General features: G+C 37.1%; 1 protein-coding gene across 1 annotated transcript in view; it reads right to left on the bottom strand.

Moving 5' to 3' along the window:
• Positions 1-19,009: 19,009 nt before the first annotated feature.
• The window catches only part of LOC139731402 (G-protein coupled receptor 54-like), a 131,700-nt gene continuing 129,547 nt past the window's right edge, over positions 19,010-21,162 (bottom strand). Inside the window, exon 3 of the mRNA XM_071642290.1 lies at positions 19,010-19,689. Within this exon, the coding sequence (XP_071498391.1) occupies positions 19,010-19,689 (680 nt within the window). The remainder of the gene's footprint in view (positions 19,690-21,162) is intronic.

The raw sequence follows: 21,162 nt of genomic DNA, 5'->3' as shown, positions 1-21,162 counted from the left end.
TTTCACTCTTCATATAAACGCACACACACACACACACACACACACACACACACACACACACACACACACATATATATATATATATATATATATATATATATATATGTTTATTTATTTATTTATTTATTTATTTATTTATTTATTTATTTATTTATTCATTTATTGGAGGAATCACTATCTGGTAAATTATTGACCAAAGGCTTTTATCAATGAATCCTTTATTGTGACATGACCCATTGCCAATAATCAGAAAGTTACAGATCCCTGTGCTTGGCAATGCATAGACATTTCATAATGATAATCCATGATAGGGTGGGGGGGGGGGGGGGGATAGGGTTTCTTAGCCCAAGACTTGCCCTGCCTGTAAAGAATCAGACAATAAACAAGCCCCATGATTGATTGGTGATTCCATAGGCCAGGTTCAAATTTGAGCTCATGTCTAACACACTCTTCAATGGCAACTCTAAACTCACTCAAGAATTGCCCGTGGTTAGCCCGATCCAGCAATACATATTGATATATGAATTCCTTGTGACTTCATGTGAATTAGTGGCTTCGTACAATTCTTCATTTTTGCGTGGAAACATCAATGGAAGCGAATACATGGTGATACAACAGTACAATCTTTTATTTTCTGATTGGAAATGAGTGAAGAAAATGAGATTCTGTCGGGATTGCAGATTTGTAGACCGTTGCTCTTGCCGACTGGGCATGCGAAGTGCTATGTATGGTGTTAATCCCTGAAACCCCTTAATTTTTAATGCTCGTGTGGTCAGAAGCTTACGTAAACCTGACATAAACCCTAAGGATATAAATCAACTTTGGGATAAAGACAGAAGTGTATGCTTAATATGTGGAATTGGGTGTTAAAGGAGACTTACAGATGATTTTCAGACTTTTACATTTGAACAACTACAAATTACAATGTACTTATACTGCGCACAGAGTTTCGGAATTTATAGTGATTGGGATGAGGTATAAGAATGTTTTCAAAATATATGACAAATTGCAATGAACAAGGATGATGACATGGCAGCCTCACCATAAGAATACATGAGTTAGAGTTCAAGGAAGCACAGAACATAAGAAGAAGGCATGTATAAATTCTGAATAGGTGAACTTGTTAAGCAAGCGGTATTGTAGTGGAATTATCTGAAATGTGTGAGGCTCCTATGTCATGAAGAAGATTTTTCAGAGAATTGATTTCTCTGCTCGAGGACCACAAATTCCACAAATCTATAAATGGAGTTGTTGATTTATGTACTACATGATGCGAAATTATGAAAATCGTCTGCAATGCTCCCTTAATGTCAATTTTCAAAAGTAGATAACTTCAATTTGGAATTTTGCTGAAAGAACTTGAATGCATTCTATTTTGCCATAATGAACAACACTGGTACACATGCAAGGACTTGTCTACATATATAGAGCCCCAAAATTATTAGATATCTGGCCATTGTGTCAAAAATTTATGATTTCACTTCAACTGATTCTTCACATGGTTAGTATAACCAATAGTCGCGTTATTGAGTGAAAAACCTTTTTTGGTCTTGACGTAGACAAAATGGCGTATCTAGCAACCAGAGTGCATAACTCGTAGCAGCAAAGGATGACAGAGAACAGAATAGTGTTTGACGGATTTTCTTACGTGAAGCCCTTTTTTCCATTCCACAAATTCCACAGTCATACATGCAGTTTTTTTTTTAAGGACATGTATTGAAGGCAATTTTCAACCCCATGAATAAGACACTAGTTATGTTCAGACGGTTATCCTTAACCTCAAGGATGAGCTAACTTCGAGGATAAGCTGTAATGGGCGCCAAGGCGACACTTGGCGCCCCATAGAGCTTATCCTCGAAGTTAGTTTGAAGTCGCGAGCAAGTCCTCAATGTTTGAACATGTTCAAAAATGTTACCAATTTGTTGCAACTAGCTGCAACTCGTGCTAAACTAGTGATACACTCGCATTACTCGTGACAAGCTCAACATGAACTCTACATACATTGTAGCTCGTAATAACTCACCTCCAAGAGTGGAGTACGAGCACTACGACTGTGTTGTGAGTCAGGCCGAATTGCCCATGAGATACATGTACAGTAATTGTGCGAGTTTAAAAAATGAATATCACTACATATGCCAGCTGGCATGTCGGGATACGCTCGCCTTGCACTCTAAATGGGCTCGTGCAAAACTCGCTATATTTCGGGAAAGGCTCAAGCGAACTTGCTGTAAGTCGCCGTACTCGTTCTAAATGGGTAACTAATCTCATGGGCAACTCAGCATGACTCGCTCGTACTCCACTCTTGGAAACTCGTGATGGGGAGTTAAGTAGGAGCTGCGCAATTCGACCTCTGGGTGTCAACTTGTCTTCAAACCTGAGATGAATTGACTTGCCAATTCTTGCATGTCATCTGGTCTTTTTGTCCTGAACAGACGACTTTCATGTCCCACAAACTTTACCTCCCCAGTTACACCAACTTGTCTTGGGCAATCAACTCACTGAGTTTTATTAACTCGTCTTAGGGTCCTCTCGCAGTAAGAACGTCGACTGAAAAATTTCAACAACCTGTCTTCTTGGGTCTTAAAGGTAATTGCCGAGTTTGAACAGCTCGTCTTCTACTATTGTTGTCATAAAAACGACTTTCGTCATTTCATCATTTCGTCTTTTTCGTCCTCAACCCATGAAGTTATAGAATTCCATTCTCAAGAACGGAGACTGTGTTGCACCAATATTCAAAGTTGAGTTCTCCCCCATGACTGGCACTCTTTCGTTGCGAGCTAATACCTATGATATCAACATACTATACGGTTGATCTTTGCCCCGTGCCTCCAATGGCCTTAGTCCATGGGCCAAGACCCGAAAAATGGGTTATTGGTACCACCTGAGGTGGCAAGTTCTACTTGTGCATTTTGATATGGCATATATCTAAGGATCATATTTTGCTATGATGGCATTTCCAGAGTAGTAGTTTTGTCATAGATTTCAGCTATTAACCCGACCAATACCAAATAATTTTTGACGCTCTGTGACCAAAGATAGGCAGAGTGTGATTTTTGATAATTTCAGGATTTTTCAACCAATCCCTCTGAAATTTGGCACATATTCAGCACATGATGCTCTAAAAAATGACACCATCAAAAATTCACCAAAACGCCGGATTTGGGTGCACTCAGTCAAAATACGCTAAAAACAAAGAAAAAATAGAAAAATTTCAAAATAGTATTCAACTACTTTGTTCTAAATCATGAATTGGGCATGCGAGGTAAAACAGAATCAAACTGTGCTGTTATTTCAAATCTGTAAAGACAAAAGAACATATTTGAGCCTTGTTTTGACAAATTTAGTGCATTTAAAGGGCCAAATCGTGCAAGAAAGTGGTGTTTACCACGTAAGAAATAAAGACAAAATTAAAGAGGGCGCTATAACCGTTTTGATAATGAATATTTCCTTAAAATAATCTTTGTTGTGGTTTTGACTGTACATATGTATTGCTTTGAAGTAGATTAGCAGACGCTATCACAATTGTTATGGAGACGCTGTTATAAAATAGTATCATTTAGGACAAATATTACCTCGGAAAATGTAAAAACAAAATGCACAGAAAAACAAAGCTTATCTAATCATATTTCATGTGAAGAAATTATATCGAGCCATGCTAGAAACTTGCTAGAAGCTAGAAACCATGCTACATATTTGGGAAAGCACGAAAAATTATTCACAACTTGATATTGTATGCTGGTTGTAGTGATAACCAGAATGAGTCAACACAAATAAATCATATTTTGTTTGAAATTTGGAGATCATTGGATAAGAAACTCAGCAACAGATGTATAAGTATGAATATGGAGATGTTCGTCTCACCTCCCTAGGGAGCCCCTCACTTTTTGGCTTTTCAAGATCAACATAATAGCAACGTACTTTAAGTGACATAATCTGACCCTAATAGCGGCAGTCACATATAAATATTTAAATCTTAGCACACAAATCCATACGACATGCTGGCCCAGATATTTCGAATAAACTTCCACTTGAGTTGCATGACACCAAGTCTATTCATTGAAAAAACAGTAAAAGAAGTGATGATCTCACAGTACTGTGATATGTTATGTAGAAACCCTTTACAACTCATTCTGTATTCATTGTTGTATCTATCATGTTTATTTCTGAGTCTTTGCGGATGCACCTGCAGTATACTGTGCTCCTCTGATCTTTATAGTGTGATTCATTCCTTCTCTGTTGTTCATTGTTCATTTTATATTGGGCAAATCATGATTCTCTATAACGTCATACCCTGGAAGGGCACATAGAATGTTATGCTTCGTAGATGATTGTTTTTGTTTTTTCTCTCTCTCTTCTCTCTCTCTCTCTCTCTCTCATTCAATGTGACTTTAATGTAACTTTTACATGACAAAAGCAACATTTACATGAATACATCACTGTAACTTTGAGTATAAGCAATCGTGCTGTATGCAAACTAGAAATGTCCGTTGCCGCGCAATGCGATTGTATCCCCCGGCACTATGTAGCAGCAACTTTTGCTTCATCTTGGGGACAAAGATCCCCTCCCCTTCTTCGAACATAAAGGTGAATATTGTGAAGACTAGGCGCAGCTTCACAAGCCTTTTCTTCTTCTTTTTTTTAAGCAGATCTATATTTTTAAGTCACTATGTTCATTTACAATATTATTCATTATAATTCATTGTAGTGTACCGGTACATTGTAATTGCATTATCTTTCGTTGTTGGATGAAAATAAAGCGATGTTGGCGCGGCATTCGCGTTTCCACCGGAAAATGATGAATAGTTTAAAAAATATCAAAATACGGCAAAATGCACGAGGAATTGGTTTTTTTTTTGTTTTTTTTTGTTTTTTTTAAGATAAAGGGATAAACCCTGTATCATAACTTTTGGATATTCCCTTCGCTGCCTTTAATAAAGACTAAGCGCACCGCGTTGACAACAAAACACCTGTGGACATCACAACCTTTGGATATTCCCCTCGCAGCCTTGAATAAAGACAAAGCGCACCGCGTTTACAACAGAACACCTGTGGACATACAGCAGACAGGGCTCTTCAATGTATAGCGATTAGACTCGATTCAGAAGTATATTCCGATAGGGATGTAAAAACGAGACCAAATTGGTTAAAAGTACATTTATTATGACTAAGCTACTCATTTGGAAATGCTATCATAGCTTGATAAGCATACTATGCCCGCCAAACAAAATTACACCAAAAAGGTTTTGCCACCTCAGGTGGTACCAATATCTGGCCTGCGAATGGACTACCAGTGCAGGCTTACCCTTGAATAAGAGAGAAATCCAAAGTCTTCTTACACACGGGCGTCAAGACAAAAGTCTCCGCCAAACGTCTAAGATTAGTTCCAGAAAGGTAAAACGAGGAGAGAAAGTGTATCTTCAATGAGTGAGAACAAGGTAGGACGGCTTCAGGCGGACGTGGGTTTAATAAAAGATATGTATATATATATATATATATATATATATATATATATATATATATATATATATATATAGATATATATATATATATTAGTTATATAGTTATAGTCCACAACAAAAGCGTGCATTGAGGTCAACAACAGCACAACAGGAATAACAGGAATGAACTAAATCAAATTACGTGCCCACACTATAAGATGGATTACCTACATATCAATGTGAAAATGAAAACTTCCAGCGTGAATGACCATCCAAACAGATTTAGGACTGACACTGGAACAGTTGGAATCATGAGAACGCTGTAGTTTCAAGTAATTCAACATACAGTCATCTAAACTAACCTTCTTGGTCGTAAATACATTTTCTCTATGTGAAGTCCATAATAAGATGTTACTATATGCTACTAAAATTACTCATGACGTCAATAAACGTCTCATCAAAGTTTACTCTAACGAAATTAATCATTAAAAGGAGAAATTTGTGATTACTCATTTTTGGATTGATTCCGGAGGCTACTTTTAATGCAATTCGCTGATGGTTTGCCTGTGATCAAATGAAAAAGGATAATACACTTGTATTTAATTAGATGAAAGAAGTTTGTTAGGCTGGTCACAAATACGATGCTATATAAGAGGAGTATACACAATAACTCCGAGGGCCCCAAGGCATTTAGGACATATTACAGTATACGACGCAAACGAAACAGCCTATACCAAGGTTTATATTATGCAGTGATATATCTTATTATTTTTGATAATCTATGAATCGACAGACTACTTACTGATAAGTTCCATTTCATGCGAGTGGCTAACAAAAGTATAAAGCTGCCACGACAGCATCCAGGGATATGACTTGGCACGTAACCCTGGAATTCCATTTCGCATTGCCGTCGATGCCTCCATTTGCAATCTGTTCTCCTGAGTATACTGATTCAACAGGACCTGAAATGGGATTCACACGTGGCATATATAGTTTAAAAAAAGAAAAAGAAATCGAAAAGTCACTGTATTCTCGGCCTTAATCTCAATGTACAATGGATATGTACCCCCAGACCATTATGATCCTACAAACAAAACAACAACATCAACAAAAATACGAAAGCCTTGAAAAGGTCCATAAACGAGCCTTCCGTGTCATCCTAGGTGACCAATACATGGCCTTTGAAAATGCTATAGGGCTCCGTAATATCTAAACAAACAAACAAACATGCGAACAAACAAAGTAGACATTCATTGTGTATTACTTTGGTTAAAAATATCTCCTCTGCTATATATATATATATATATATATATATATATACGAGTCAAAATATGAAAGTTCTGCGTCGGTGTGTAGTAAATAGATATCAAGTGTAAAAACAGTCTTATAAACACAACAGGAGCCAAAAAAAATGGACTGACGTTTCGGTCAAAGACCCAACGAAACGTCAATTTTTTGGCTCCTGCGGTGTTTTTACGACTGTTTTTACACCTGATATCTATATCTATATCTATATCTATATTTATATCTATATCTATATCTATATCTACATATATATATATATATATATATATATATATATAATAGAAAACAAACAAATGTACACTGTATTATATAGGCATAGTAACAAAATCTTTGAATCATACTGCCGAACAAGGCGCGTGAAGAACAGGTCGGTTGCATCTCTTATATATTTAGTACAATTCTAATTAGCTGTTGTTGCTTTTTTGTCATAAATATCTACTTCGTGCGATGATATACACGTGCGACGATCCGATCTACAATGGACATAACGCATTTCCATCGGTCGGCGGAAAGTCCTTTCACCTCTTTGTTTGCTTACACATCTTCTTGCCCTCTTCCAATTTTCTTCTTGCCCCCTTCCTTTCTCCTCCTTCATCTTCTCCTCTCCTTTTTTTTTCTCTTTGTTCCTCTTTAACTCTCCTTTCATGCTCCTCTATGCCCTGAAAGGGCGATTCGCCTTATAGAATGCTATGCTTCTCAAATGAGTGTTTCTCTCTCTCTCTCTCTCTCTCTCTCTTTCTCTTTATTATGTTAATTCGTCACTGTAATCAATGAGTATGTACATGTATGTATGTGTGTATTTATGTAAGTATGATGAGTTGATCTGGCAAGACTAGTATCGGGAGGTTTTTATCATCCCCTCCCCGCCCCCCCCCCTCTCTCTCTCTCTTTCCCTAACCCTTATTCCACGAGCATAATGTTGGACCCCTTGCTTTTTTAATGTTATTCATTATCGGTTGCCAAACAGTCAAACTTTGTGCTTAATCTTGGCAATCGCTCTTATGCAAAGTAAGCTGTAACTGATGCAGTTATCTTACAGATGTATGTATTTGACGATAATTGTTGAAAATAGTCATAGTACTGTTATTTTGTGCATTGTTAATGAAATTGCAGAAAAATGATATACTTGAAAAAAAATGCATGCAGAGAATAAATCAAATCAATTAAATTAAAAAAAGCTCCCCTTTATCTTATTGTTCCTTTACTTATGCCCCTCCTCGTCATCGCACTCTTCTCCTTGACTTTGGTTTATAAAATCCTTTCATATATCACCTGTATGACAACCCGATAAGTTTTCAACTTAATGATTATCGTATATAGCAATGAAGATGTGGCGAGGAATATGCAGCAGGATATATTGAAATATAGTACTGAACACTCTTCTTGCTTGTTTGTGTGTGTATAGGCCTACGTGCAATATTTCCTTTAGTGCATACAGTGGTCTTTTGTGTGTATAGGAGTATTCAACAATCATAGGGGTTTAGATAAGGTATGGTATGATAGAATATTCATCTTAATCTACACCAGTTATATTCTTTTCTTAATCATTTGCTATTGCATAGTGATGAAAGGAAGGTTCCATCCTGATAAAAATCATGAAAACAGAAAAATCAGAAAAGAAGATCAGTGAAAATTTGAGGAAAATAGACACAAAGTTATGAACTGATAGATTTCGGAGAGTTAGACAAAATCTAATTAACAACTCTGCGTGATGTAGGCGTTGAGCAGCTCTCTATTTGTTTTGTACACAAAATGCCGCTAATTTTCAATTTTCTCACGAGAAAAATTTCTCTAGATCTGTTCTTGGAACAATGTATATTGTAATTGTGATACGTTTTTCCATGTTATCTCAGTGGATGAGTTCTGTCTGTGCCAAAATATAGAGTGAGAAAAGCTGGTTTCAAAAAATGTAGAGTGTTTTAACCAGCAACCTGATTAAGCATGTTAGGACGTCGCATCACTATTCGAAACGTTGTTGCTTCAGTCGTTCTCATTATGTTTTTGGTTGGTGATCATATCATAAAAAGTTCAAACTTGAAAAGATATCCCTAAGTCCTAATAGCTTACATGGCGAGTACCATAGATTACATATTTTGAGGTAGGGCAGGCCTACTAGCCATGGTTTCCACTGGGACGTGTAGACGATACGCTATCCTTTTATTTTTAGTTTGACATTGATTTCTATGCCAGTCGATCCATATTTTATTTTGTCGTAAAGAGGAAAAAAGAATCAAAGCAATTGACAATCAATCGCAATCAGCTTTATGCAACGTAAATGTTTGATTTCGATCCAGGTTGCAATCCATAGCAAAATATACAGCATAGATAGATTGCAACCTGGATCATAATCAATTAAGTATCAACTAACTAAAGCTAGTTGCGATTGATTGTCATTTGCAATATTCCTCTATGATCACACACTGAATGATATCATAATAACTCTGTATAGCAATAGCATGCACAAAGGGCATGCCGCCAGACAACGTCTGGTGCTCTATCCCCTCAGCTCAGACGCCAAAAGCTCCGATCAAGATTTTCTAATGTTCACGACCGAATTACGGCAAATACTGCCCTCTGTTGCCATTGGCGCAAGTCCTGACCGTAAAGGGCTCACACCCGTAAATACAATGGAATGTCCCAGACCCCTTCACAAAATAAGTTCGTACCGAAGATACCAAAATAAATGAAGAAAAAATTAATTAAAAATTAATGATGTAGATTGGCAAAAAACTGAATAGCTGTAGATATTGAGTATGAATTCCTCTACAAATTACATTTTGGTTGGAAGATGAAAGCTTTTCTGGTGGAATTTGAGGGGACTATATTTCATTGGGTACGTGTACGGAAAATGGGTGATTTTTTGAGTGACAAGAACTCGTAGTCTGGTTTTGCGGACCCCTGGACAGAATTTGGACTGAAGAATCCACCCTGAAAATTTGATGGATGAAAGGATATATCTCACTTATCCAGGTTAGTGAAGCTGGAACACCTCATTTCTCCCAGCTATTTTATAGAAATTTTTGAAATTTGATTTTTAACACACATCCCTATGGGGAAATATTTATGGGTGTGAGCCCTATAGAGGATGCATGCAATGCACACCAGTCTATGGGAAGTATTCATCCCATACAAACTCTGCTGGTTTATGTTGATCTATTGTGTCAGATCTCTTCCTCCCTCCCCCCTTCTCCTTCCTACCCCCCCCCCCCCTCTCCTCTAAACTCTGTTTGGCTACAATTTGTTTTCTTATTATGTTGTTGTGGTACTAAATCTTAGTAAATAGCAGTCACCAGTATCACACAACTTTGAATGACTGTGTTATTTTAATGTATTTCTTTGTTTTGGCTACCACTGAAACAGGTCAAAATTCTTAAAATTAGTCTGTTCGACAAAACAAAATCTTTTCGAGTACTTTGTAGGCAATAATGTGGTGATGACACCCCCATAATCAAAGATTACTGCCTGCATCTAGGTATTCATCTTATGAAAAACTGATCAACACTACATTTTTTTTTTAAACCTCAAAGGGCATGAGTTTCAAAAGTGTCCCTTTGAGAAGCTTTATAACCCTTGAATGTGTCATTTCCCATATGATGTAGGGGAAAATATCATCAAAAACACATTTATTATGTTTAAAAGTCAAATGAGAAATATGACCTCCACTATAGGGCTCACACCCGTAAATACAATGGAATGTCCCAGACCCCTTCACAAATTCGTACCAAAGACACCAAAATAAATGAAGAAAAAAATTAATTAAAAATCAATGATGTAGTTTGGTAGAAAACTGAATAGCTGTAGATATTGAGTATGAATTCCTCTACAAATTGCATTTTGGTTGGAAGATGAAAGCTTTTCTGGTGGAATTGAGGGGACTATATTTCATTGGGTACGTGTACGGAAAATGGGTGATTTTTTGAGTGACAAGAACTCGTAGTCTGGTTTTGCGGACCCCTGGACAGAATTTGGACTGAAGAATCCACCCTGAAAATTTGATGGATGAAAGGATATATCTCACTTATCCAGGTTAGTGAAGCTGAAACACCTCAGTTCTCCCAACTATTTTACAGAATTTTTTGAAATTTGATTTTTAACACACATCTCTATGGGGATATATTTATGGGTGTGAGCCCTAAACCTGTATCATCATAAATAATCTCTGTTAAAGCTAGGTCCTGTCAGAAGGAAAACCCCATAACAAAAACAAAAACAACTGCCTAAATTGCCGCCACGTATTGCGTGGCGTGAGCGACACTACCCCGAAGCCACATTAGCATGTAGTACTTCACCTTCGCACTTGTTTTTCCATTAGGGTTCTAGTGATGTCCTGAGACTTGCATTTGATCATCAACCCCCACCTCTTCGCATACTTAGCAGAGCGTAGATTCATGTGAAAAGAGTACTCGGATTTACATGTCATCTGCTTTGATGAAAAGATCATGAGACTGAAAAAAAAGAATGCATTTATGTATCCAGAACTTTGCAGGTTTTGTTGTAACAGTAACAATAGTTTAGATGAATGCATTGTGCTCCTGAAAAAGTAGCAACAACAAAATAACACTCTTCAAACTAATCTCTCCAACAATAAAATTTTAAAGAGAAATGTACTATCATGAATGCGAGGCCGTTCCCCAGCCCCTCCAGAGTTTCACCCTCCACGTCTTTGAGTTCGAACTGATCATCCTAAACTCTTCTCCAGTATTTGCAGTACTGAAAAGCTACCAAAAAATAGTTATAGCGCTGTATCTCCTATACCAAAGGATACACATATCACTCGTTTATCAATGAATGGCATGTTCTTAGCATAAAGTGAAATCTTTTGTCTCAACAATCATATATCAGATTACTGCAAATCTACGGGTAGTAATTTTAGTCGTATAATACGTAAGTTGTCAACTGTCAGCGGTGGTCTCGGATGGTCGCAACCGGATGTTGTCGCCATTATTATAATAGCAATGGTTTTAGTGAATGTGATTTTAGCGAAAGTTACGACATAAAATTAACAAGGAATCGATTACATATCACCATTATTTAGTTTGGTCATGTACCTTGTAGTATTTAGATAATAAATATAACTTCAGTTAACGTTTAAATGTGTAAAGACCATGAAATTGTTTTAGACTAGGACTTAAAGAATTGCAAAATTCTGAGCCATCATATAATTTCGTGATCTCGTTTTAGGGACAATGAGGGAGGTGGTGTAGATGCGTTTTTCTAGTTGGGTATGCATGTATTTGATTGTTTTTCTTGAATAACCTTTCTATCACTAATAGTAAATTATTCGTATATGAGGTAATCCATGTAATGATGCATTAGAAACCATCTAAATATTAAAAAAAGGAAAGCTGGGCCGGAAGGGCTCAGAAATTGAGACCATGAACATTTCTAAGTCTTTTCTGTATTACGAAGATTTTGTCAAGGACATTCTTGCTAACCGCATGCGAGCATTCCTTTTCAAATGGGGTAATACGATCGCATAGACAGCATTATAAGAATATCTTTGGATTAAACTGATTTGAGTCGATAACTCCTGCTCTCCTTATACACGTTTATTTTGACCCCAACATAGTTTGGATGAGTTTACCATGAGTTTAGATGTTTATCTGCATTGTCTCACGTCCATGGCCTGACACAATCATGGTTGCCGTGACCGCCGGGACATGGAGTGAATTTTAGCATAAAGAAACTTTTCCAGATCTCTTTCCCATACCTTAACCCTATAAAGCCCATGCTATTTTGACCCCTTCCGGGCCCAAGGGGGGGGGGGGGGGAGGGCACATTGTGCCTCCTATATAACTTCTATTATGATGTATCACCGTCATATTTGGCACATGGATAGAGCAACTCATACTCTACATGACCCAACATTTGAAATTTCTCAAGGTCATCTATTGAGGGCGCTATTTACCAAAATATAAAGAAATATATAGGAAATATGCTAAAATCATATTTTTCTTTATATTTCTTTATCCCCAGTATATATGTTTTTATTTTGTAGCAATCATTTTCATATTTGCCACAAATGAAAAGCAAATCAACCTTCACTATTTGTTATGGTTGAAATTTCTCAAGGTCAACGTGTGGGGGCGCCATTTATTACAATATAAAGAAATATATCAAACCTATGATGTATTGCTTGGGATAGGTACATATATTGGTATCACATTTAATATTTCCATAGTATTGGAATTTTTAGTTTGCAGATTGATAATATGATCAACAAATGATAGTACAGGCAAAGCTTGTGTGAAATTAACACAAAATAAAGCGGGGTTCCCACTATCACGATTGGCGCCGCGATTGAAATCGTGGTCTTAATCGTGAAGCAATCGTGGTGATCTTATCAGATCGCATTAGATTGTATCAGATCTTGAGGTCAATCGTGGCAATCGCGTTAATCGTAGAAAATTTTTGGACGGTTCAAAAATTTTCTACGATTCACACGATTGATTTTTGATCGTGATCATCGCATCAGATTGTCTTGGATCGTATCAAAACGCAGCAAATCTTATCTAATCGAGCTTCTTAATCGTGTTGATCGGGATCGGCTTTTTCACTTTCTTCTGCTTATTTTGCACATTTGCCCATATTTTACTGGCAAATCGTATATATTTTGTATTCCGCGAGGTTGAATAAGGGAGTGGTGGCACAATTAAATATAAAATAACAACACCACTGAAACATCCAACAGAAGCAGAATGTTCCACATACCCCACAAAGTAACTTTTGTAAAAGTGACCATTGTCGTGGATGTAAGGTCACTCGTGCATGACTAAAAAATGAATGCCATTATTTTTCACATAGAAGTTAGTCAATAAGTGTAGCAATACCCCTGCGAAATAATTTTGCTTAAATATTTTTGTTTGTTAAAAAGTTATCTGTGTGTTGTGTGTGTATGTCGGTTTTGTTAAACACTGTCACGGTTTTGACTGTTAAATAAAACAATAAATCAAGCCAAACCAACCAAACTTTCAACACCCCTTGAGCATGTGATGAGATAACGACATTTTGAAATAGAAATGCATAATAAGTATTATGATACATAATATGCGAATATGAAATCAAACACACAAGCAATGCTATCAGTTCGCCCAACTTTCTTATATTGAGCGTAAATAACACATATCATGCTAGCATTCAAACATATCCCATCCTCTTCTTTAGCTTCAATTTCATTTTCTTCATGTATTTCAAAGAAAGGTGAAAAAATTTTTCTTCATCTTTTTTTTTTCTGGAGAAGATGGGGGATATGATCTGATCTTTTGTATTCGGGTTTTTTTTTTTTGGGGGGGGGGGGAGGATGAGCACGTCGATTCAATAATCTATTAATTTCTTTAGGTTAACTTAGAGGAGGGACTATTTGAGGTTGTGGCTGGCCTAGGTGATGCTTTCTATCTGATGATAACGTAATCGTCATTCGCAATACTACAAAGGTCACGTTCTCATCATCCTCAACATGTCAACCCTTGCCATCATTAAAGGTTGTGGATAGTAGGCCTTATCACTCTGCAGGAGTTGAGGAAACAATGAAATCCATCGTCAGCCGGACTATAATATTCCCATTCGGGTCCAATCGCACCTTAAATGGGGGTCGCTTTTGATCCCGATCGTGAAAAATACCGTATCTTATCTGAAGCGGGGTTCCCACTATCACGATTGACGCCACGATTGAAATCGTGGTCTTAATCGTGCAGCAAGCGTGATGGTCTTATCAGATTGTATCAGATCATAAGGTCAATCGTGGCAATCGCGTTAATCGTAGGAAAATTTTGGACGGTTCAAAAATTTTCTACGATTAAAACACGATTAGTTTTTGATCGTGATCATCGCATCAGATCGTCTAGGATCGTATCCAAACGCAGCAAATCTCTTCTAATCGTGCTTCTTAATCGTGTTGATCGGGATCGACTTTTTCACTTCACTTCCGCTTATTATTATTATTTTTTGCCCATTTGCCCTTATTTTACTCATATATTGATTTATTTTGTATTCTGATAGGTGATAGCCTGCATCTTTAGATTATTATTTCCAAACGGTAAATTGTATGACGGTGTGGGGTTTAATTGTCGTAATTTTTAAGATACATTATCAAAATCATTTTTTTAATGATTTCATAAAATGAAAGTTGTATTACAGATTTTTAGATGTTTTCATACATTATGTTAATGATGTTTTCATTAATGAGTTGCTATTACCATTATACAGACACACAAAACAGGATATGGGATAACTTTTGTAACGAAAACAAAAAATGAACAAAAATAAAATGGCAATTGCATGTCTGCACGTATTGACTAACGTCAGTACACATGTGAGAATAATTTAATGAATCGTGCTTCAATGGGTACATATCAAAGGCAAATGTTTAATTTTTAAAAGTATATTACAGAGTTGTTGTTGTTGTTGTTTTTTTTTTTGGGGGGGGGTGCAGTATCCTGCTGTTTGTGTATTGTACATATTAATTAAGAGTTGTTGTTTCATCAACCATCGTTTGACCCCATTACATCTATTTTGACACTTTTCAATGTCTTTTTTTGCATGTTTGGTAGAGCATAATTTTAGAGGAAAATGGTTATTTTCAAATCTCATTATTACTGCAAATGTAAAAGTGACCATTGTCGTGGATGTGAGATCACTCGTATGATTATGACAATGAAGATTACTCTTATTATTTTTCACAGTTAGTTATTCAATAAGTGTAGCAATATACCCCTGCGAAATAATTTTGCGTAAAACCTCCTTTTTTGTTAAAAAGTGACATCATTTTGATTAGGGAGTCACTTTTCTGTTATGTGTGTGTATCAGTTATGTTAAACATTGTTAAGTAAAACACTAAATCAAGCCGAATAAACCAAACTTTTGATAACCCATGAGATAACGACATTTTGAAATAAAAAGGCGTATGATACATACACTCTGCGATTATGAAATCGAACACATGAGCAATACTATCCATTCGGCCAACTTTCGTATATCGAGCGTATATAACACATAATACTATGTTACATAACATTCAAAATGATCCCATCCTCTTTCTTAGCTTCCATTTCATCATATAATTATTTTCTTCATGTATTGGAGAGAAAGGTCATTTTGTCTTGCTGTTTGTTTTTTTTTTCTGGGGAAGAGGGGCAATCATCTGACCTTATGTATTTGGGTTCGTTATTTCATTTTTTTTTTTGTGAGGGGGGGAGGGTGAGCATGTCGATTTAATAATCTATTAATTTCTTTACGTTTAATATTAGACGAGGGAATATCTGAGGTTATGTCTGGCCTAGGTGCTGCTTTCTCTCTGATAACATAATCGTCATTAGCAATACTGCAAAGGTTACGTTGTCATCATCGTCAACCTGTCAAGCCTTGCCATCATCAATGGTTGTGGATAAAATTAATAGGCCTAATCACTCTGCATAATTTAAGGGAAACAATGAAATCCATCGTCAGCCGGACTATAATATTCCCATTCGGGTCCAGTCGCGCCTCAAATGGGGGTCGCTTCTGATCCCGATCGTAAAAAATATCGTATCATATCTCAGCAGCCCGTAATGGTTCGCGGTATTCGTATTGGAACGTATCAGTACGTTGCTGCACGTACCAGATCGGGGATCCTGATCGTAATGGTCATGTTAGATCGGTACCAATCGTGAACTCAATCAGGACAATCCTGTCGGATCGTATTGAACGGCAGACCAGATCGTGACAGATCGTATCGCTTGAAATAGACCAATCGTGACCATATCGCATCCAAGCGTACCAACACGTATTGACTCGTATAACTTCGTATCCGAATGTGAAATTTCAGACGAGTTCAACAAATTTTCCACGATTAGTTACGAATGTCCAATCGTGGCGTTCGCAATGGATCGCACGATAGTGGGAACCCCGCTTCAACAGCCCGCATTGATTCGCGGTATTCGTATTGGAACGTATGAGAACGTAGCTGCACGCACCAAATCTGGGATCCCGATAGTAATGATAGTGGTAGATCGGAACCAATCATGGACTCAATCGGGACAATCCTATCGGATCGCATTTGAACGGGAGACCAGATCGTGAAAGCTCGTATTGCTTGAAATAGACCAATCGTGACCATATCGCATCCAAGCGAAGCAACACGTATTGACTCGCATAACCTCGTACCCAAACGTTAAATGTCAGACGAGTTCAACGAAACTTCCACGATCAGTTACGAATGTCCAATCGTGGCGTTCGTAATAGATCGTACGATAGTGGGAACCCCGCTTAAACTGGTAGTGTTTGGAAAATGCTGTATTTTCGATTATTTCTGTTATAGCTATTGTTTGATGCCTACATCATATGAAAATAAAGGAAATGATAAGAAAACCATTTCAGGGTAATTCACGACCATAATTACTTCACATTTTGGTCCTTCAGCAAATTACAGCCAAGAAAACCTTCATTTCATCCATTATTATATTGTTGATTGAAATTGGAACAGAAAAAACATGCAAAATCTGACGAACATGGTTGTCAAATTACGGTTGCCATGGCAACCAGCAATATCAAACATAAGTATATCATACATCAAAATGTTTGCAATAAGATTTTAGGTAAAATCACAAATTTGGTTGAAATCGGGTAAAGGGTGTAGGAGTGGCAAACAAAAATACGGTAGGGGGCACAATGTGCCCCCCTTGCGCTTTATAGGGTTAAAACAAATGTTAAAACAAGATATACAAACAAACACACCATCAGGCACGGACAAAATGTAACATCATGCCTCAATGCACATACAAGGTCATGTGACAGTGAAGATACAATGTGCCTTTATTTTTGACATGGTTTTATGACTAAAACAATTAAAGTTAACAAACGCAGATATGAGGATGAGATGAACATGATTACTGATCTATACAAGAAAATACAAATTTACTTGTAACTTAGAGCATTGACTGTTACAAACAAACAATATATATATATATATATATTTTCCTCTTCATTCTGTGCTTGTAGTCAGTTCCACAATAACAAAATTGGTTATCCTGTGGAAAGACGAAGCTGGAGAGAGAGAGAGAGAGAGAGAGGGAGAGAGAGAGATTGTGTGCGTGTGAGAGAGAAAGGACCTATTCAACAAAAATAGAAAGAAAATTTGATCTCAAAAACCTGATAAATAAGTCCAGATTTCAGTATATTCATCATCTGTTATTTACAAGTTTTACATAATTTAGAAATACTGTAATTTTTTTTTTTGCCTTTGTACACACAAGCACACAATTATACATGAGGGGATACGTTCAGTAAAAATTGTGTTCAACGCGTAGATAACATTTAACAAACCTTGACAATAACCTAGTTACAATGGTAAAATCTTCCAAAGTACGAAGAAGATGTATATATTGAATGAATTCTTTGAGGAATTTAAATCTTGACAACGACATCGTTACAATGTTAAAATCTTCCAAGGTACGAAGAAGATGTACATTGAATGAATTCTTCGAGGAATTCAAACCTTGACAACAACATAGTTACAATGTTAATATCGAAGAAGATCGATGTACATTGAATGAGTTCTTCGAGGAATTTATTCTAAATTGGGACTAAGCAGTGTAACTATAATAATGAGAGGCTCCGTCACCTACTAGAATCCAGTACACTAATTCGTAAGGAGAAAAACGCTCTGAATCAACGGAGCAAAACAAATTCCTACTATAAGACGAACAATCAATATGTTCCCCTATCCATTGAATCTAACAAGTTTGTCCATATACAGACCAGACAAAACATTAGTTTACTTGTCACCTGAAAACACACAAGAATAGTTGTCTCACTTATAACAAGTTAGCGTGAATGAAAACCCTGACAGCTGTGCAAATATGGGTGCAATCTGACAAAGATTATGAGTGGTAGGAATTATTCGCTTCTTGGAATGTTTGCCATCTAGGATGGTGTCCTTCGGGAGTTTATGATCCTTCTCACGTGACCATGGCGTTTCGCAAGAGGTATGTTTCAATAGCTCTAGATATCTCTGAAAATAATACAAGTTATGCTTTATGTTGATCGTACATATGTTGCCCTCCTCTGTCTTGGAAAGATGCAAGAATAAAATCTCCTTATGTTTTTTTTTTTTTTTTTTTTTTTGAGCACAGCTTTCCAAATAATGGACAACGAAAGTAATGATCTCAAAACATTTACACAGAGCAGAAACAATGTCATTTGTAACCTTAACAACATATTCCTCTTTGCTTTTTCTTTCGTACTATATCACAGCCGGCGGAAGAAAGGAACCGCTTTGAAGTGTCTTCATTTCATAATGAGTTTGTCTTAAGTGTTGGGAAAGTTTTCCTGGAAAGAATTGGTTTGATGTTCGTTCGCCGACTGTCTAGGCCATTGTGTTCTGCTGAGACCACAGACTGCTGGTGCGAGCATAGCCGGGTGCCTCTTGTGAAGGCACAAGAGCTCTTCCTACGCGCCTTGTTCGACCGGAAGGAGTGGAGGAGCATCTCTCGGTAGCTGCGGCCACTGAATGCATACAGGAAAGGGTTCAGCGCGGAGTTAGAATAGGCCAGGCAAAGCGAAAAGAAAGTAAAATGCGTGAGGTGCTGGTTGCTAAAAGCCTCGGTGTTGATTTGGAACGACGTCGCCAGGTTGATTGCGTGGATAGGACCCCAGCAGACCCCAAATAGAACGACTACAGTAAGTGTCATCCTTGTGACCTTCCACCTCTTCTTCCGCTGAGCCTCAGAAGCCATGCTGGCAAGGTAAAAGCTGCTCCAGACGGTACGTAGAATACGGGTATAGGAGTAAGTCATGACGACGAAGGGCAAAATGTAGAGTATCAACTTGGCGTACACTTGGTAGGCACGGAAAGCGAAGAGCCACTTCTGGCTATCCCTTTGGCCACGGACGCCACAAAACTTGGTGTTTCGCCAAGGGTCACTGTGGACCTCCATCAGCAAAGCGGCAGGAATGTGAAGGAGAAATGAAGCTGTGTGTTGTGCAATGGCAGAAACAAAAAGGATACAGTTTCTTGTAACTATGCCTTTGTTATGCGTTTCCTTACTGTCTCCTCAAAGGCAATAGAATGAAATTATTGTTAATAAAATAAGGTAGTAAAAAATACTGATACAATTAAAATGTTCGCGTAAGATAAACAAATCATAAAAAGTGAAAATAGATATTTCAAACATATTGGATTCCAATTATAGCTCTCATGACAAGGCTCTCAGAATGGTGAATATGATATCTTTCGACAAATAAAGAAACCATTCATGTCTATACTTTGCCATGAAGTTTGAAAAATAACCCAACTTAACCTAACATAATCTAACCACTTTCATTATGACTGATCAAAGTCAAATCAAAACTAATGTGACAAATTTCAATATTCCTTTCTAAAAGTTGCAAAATTCACTTTTGATGATGAGGGGAAAACCTGGATTTTTATTTCACATTCATCTAAGTATTTTCACGCAAAGACTAATGTCCCACTGGAGTTCCTCATAATGGGATAAAGAAAATGTGCCTCTGAAAAAAATCTACACTGATTTTTTAAGAATTAATAAAACAAACGTCTAGAATGTCACACAGGAGCTTTGACTCACTTTCTGTCAAAATATTGAGCAGCCTAGTGTACGTAATAACGAATAACTGATGTTATATCGTATTGAAGTACATATATTCCGTCCATCTCGATAAAATGAATAGAAAAATAAACAAGTAAATATCAGAATTTGTGTGACATTCAAAGCATTTCAGTCTTTTTGTGTCCACAATCTTTCTCTTGAAGTTTGTCTCCCTCTAACGAATGAAATTTGTAAGATCGCAACTGCTGATCTGTAATTAAACAAACATGTCGGAAAAAGAAACCATGGGACTCGAACCTGTAATCTACTGCTTTTCGGGCAGCGACACTACCACCAGGCTATCCTATATGTTGGTTGCCGGCAGTGACACATTGAACTTGAAACAAATACCCAAGCTCCGAAATTCCGACATTGTCATGATTGTTATGTTAAGTTGTCCAAGGCTGACAAGGCATTAATAAATGTAAGAGAGTACTAAGTAGAGGGTTGAAGGTTGAGGTTTTGAATTTTCTTCAGTTTGTCTCCCTCTAACAAATACCCGTATATATATATATATATATATATATTGAAAGAAATTGGACTGAGGCGGGACGTTGCTCTCGATCTTAGTCTCCCTAATATATTTGTCAAGCTTTCGGCCCGTCATTAGGCCTTCGTGAAAGCTTGACAAATAAAAGGGAGACTAAGATCGAGAGCAACGTCCCGCCTCAGTCCAATTTCTTTCAATGTATATGCAACCAACAATGAGGTACCGCGCACGTACGGGACCCAGGGAACTATCTCTCACACTATATATATATATATATATATATATATATATATATATATATATATATATATATATATGTATATACCGGGTGTCCCAATAAAAGCGG

This window comes from Diadema antillarum, unplaced genomic scaffold (assembly GCF_040938485.1).
Source record: "Diadema antillarum isolate AM-2024a unplaced genomic scaffold, OU_Dant_1.0 seq00000369_RagTag, whole genome shotgun sequence".
Taxonomy (NCBI): Eukaryota; Metazoa; Echinodermata; class Echinoidea; order Diadematoida; family Diadematidae; genus Diadema; species Diadema antillarum.
The sequence above is the reverse complement of the archived record's forward strand: the minus strand, read 5'-3'. Positions and strand labels throughout refer to the sequence as shown.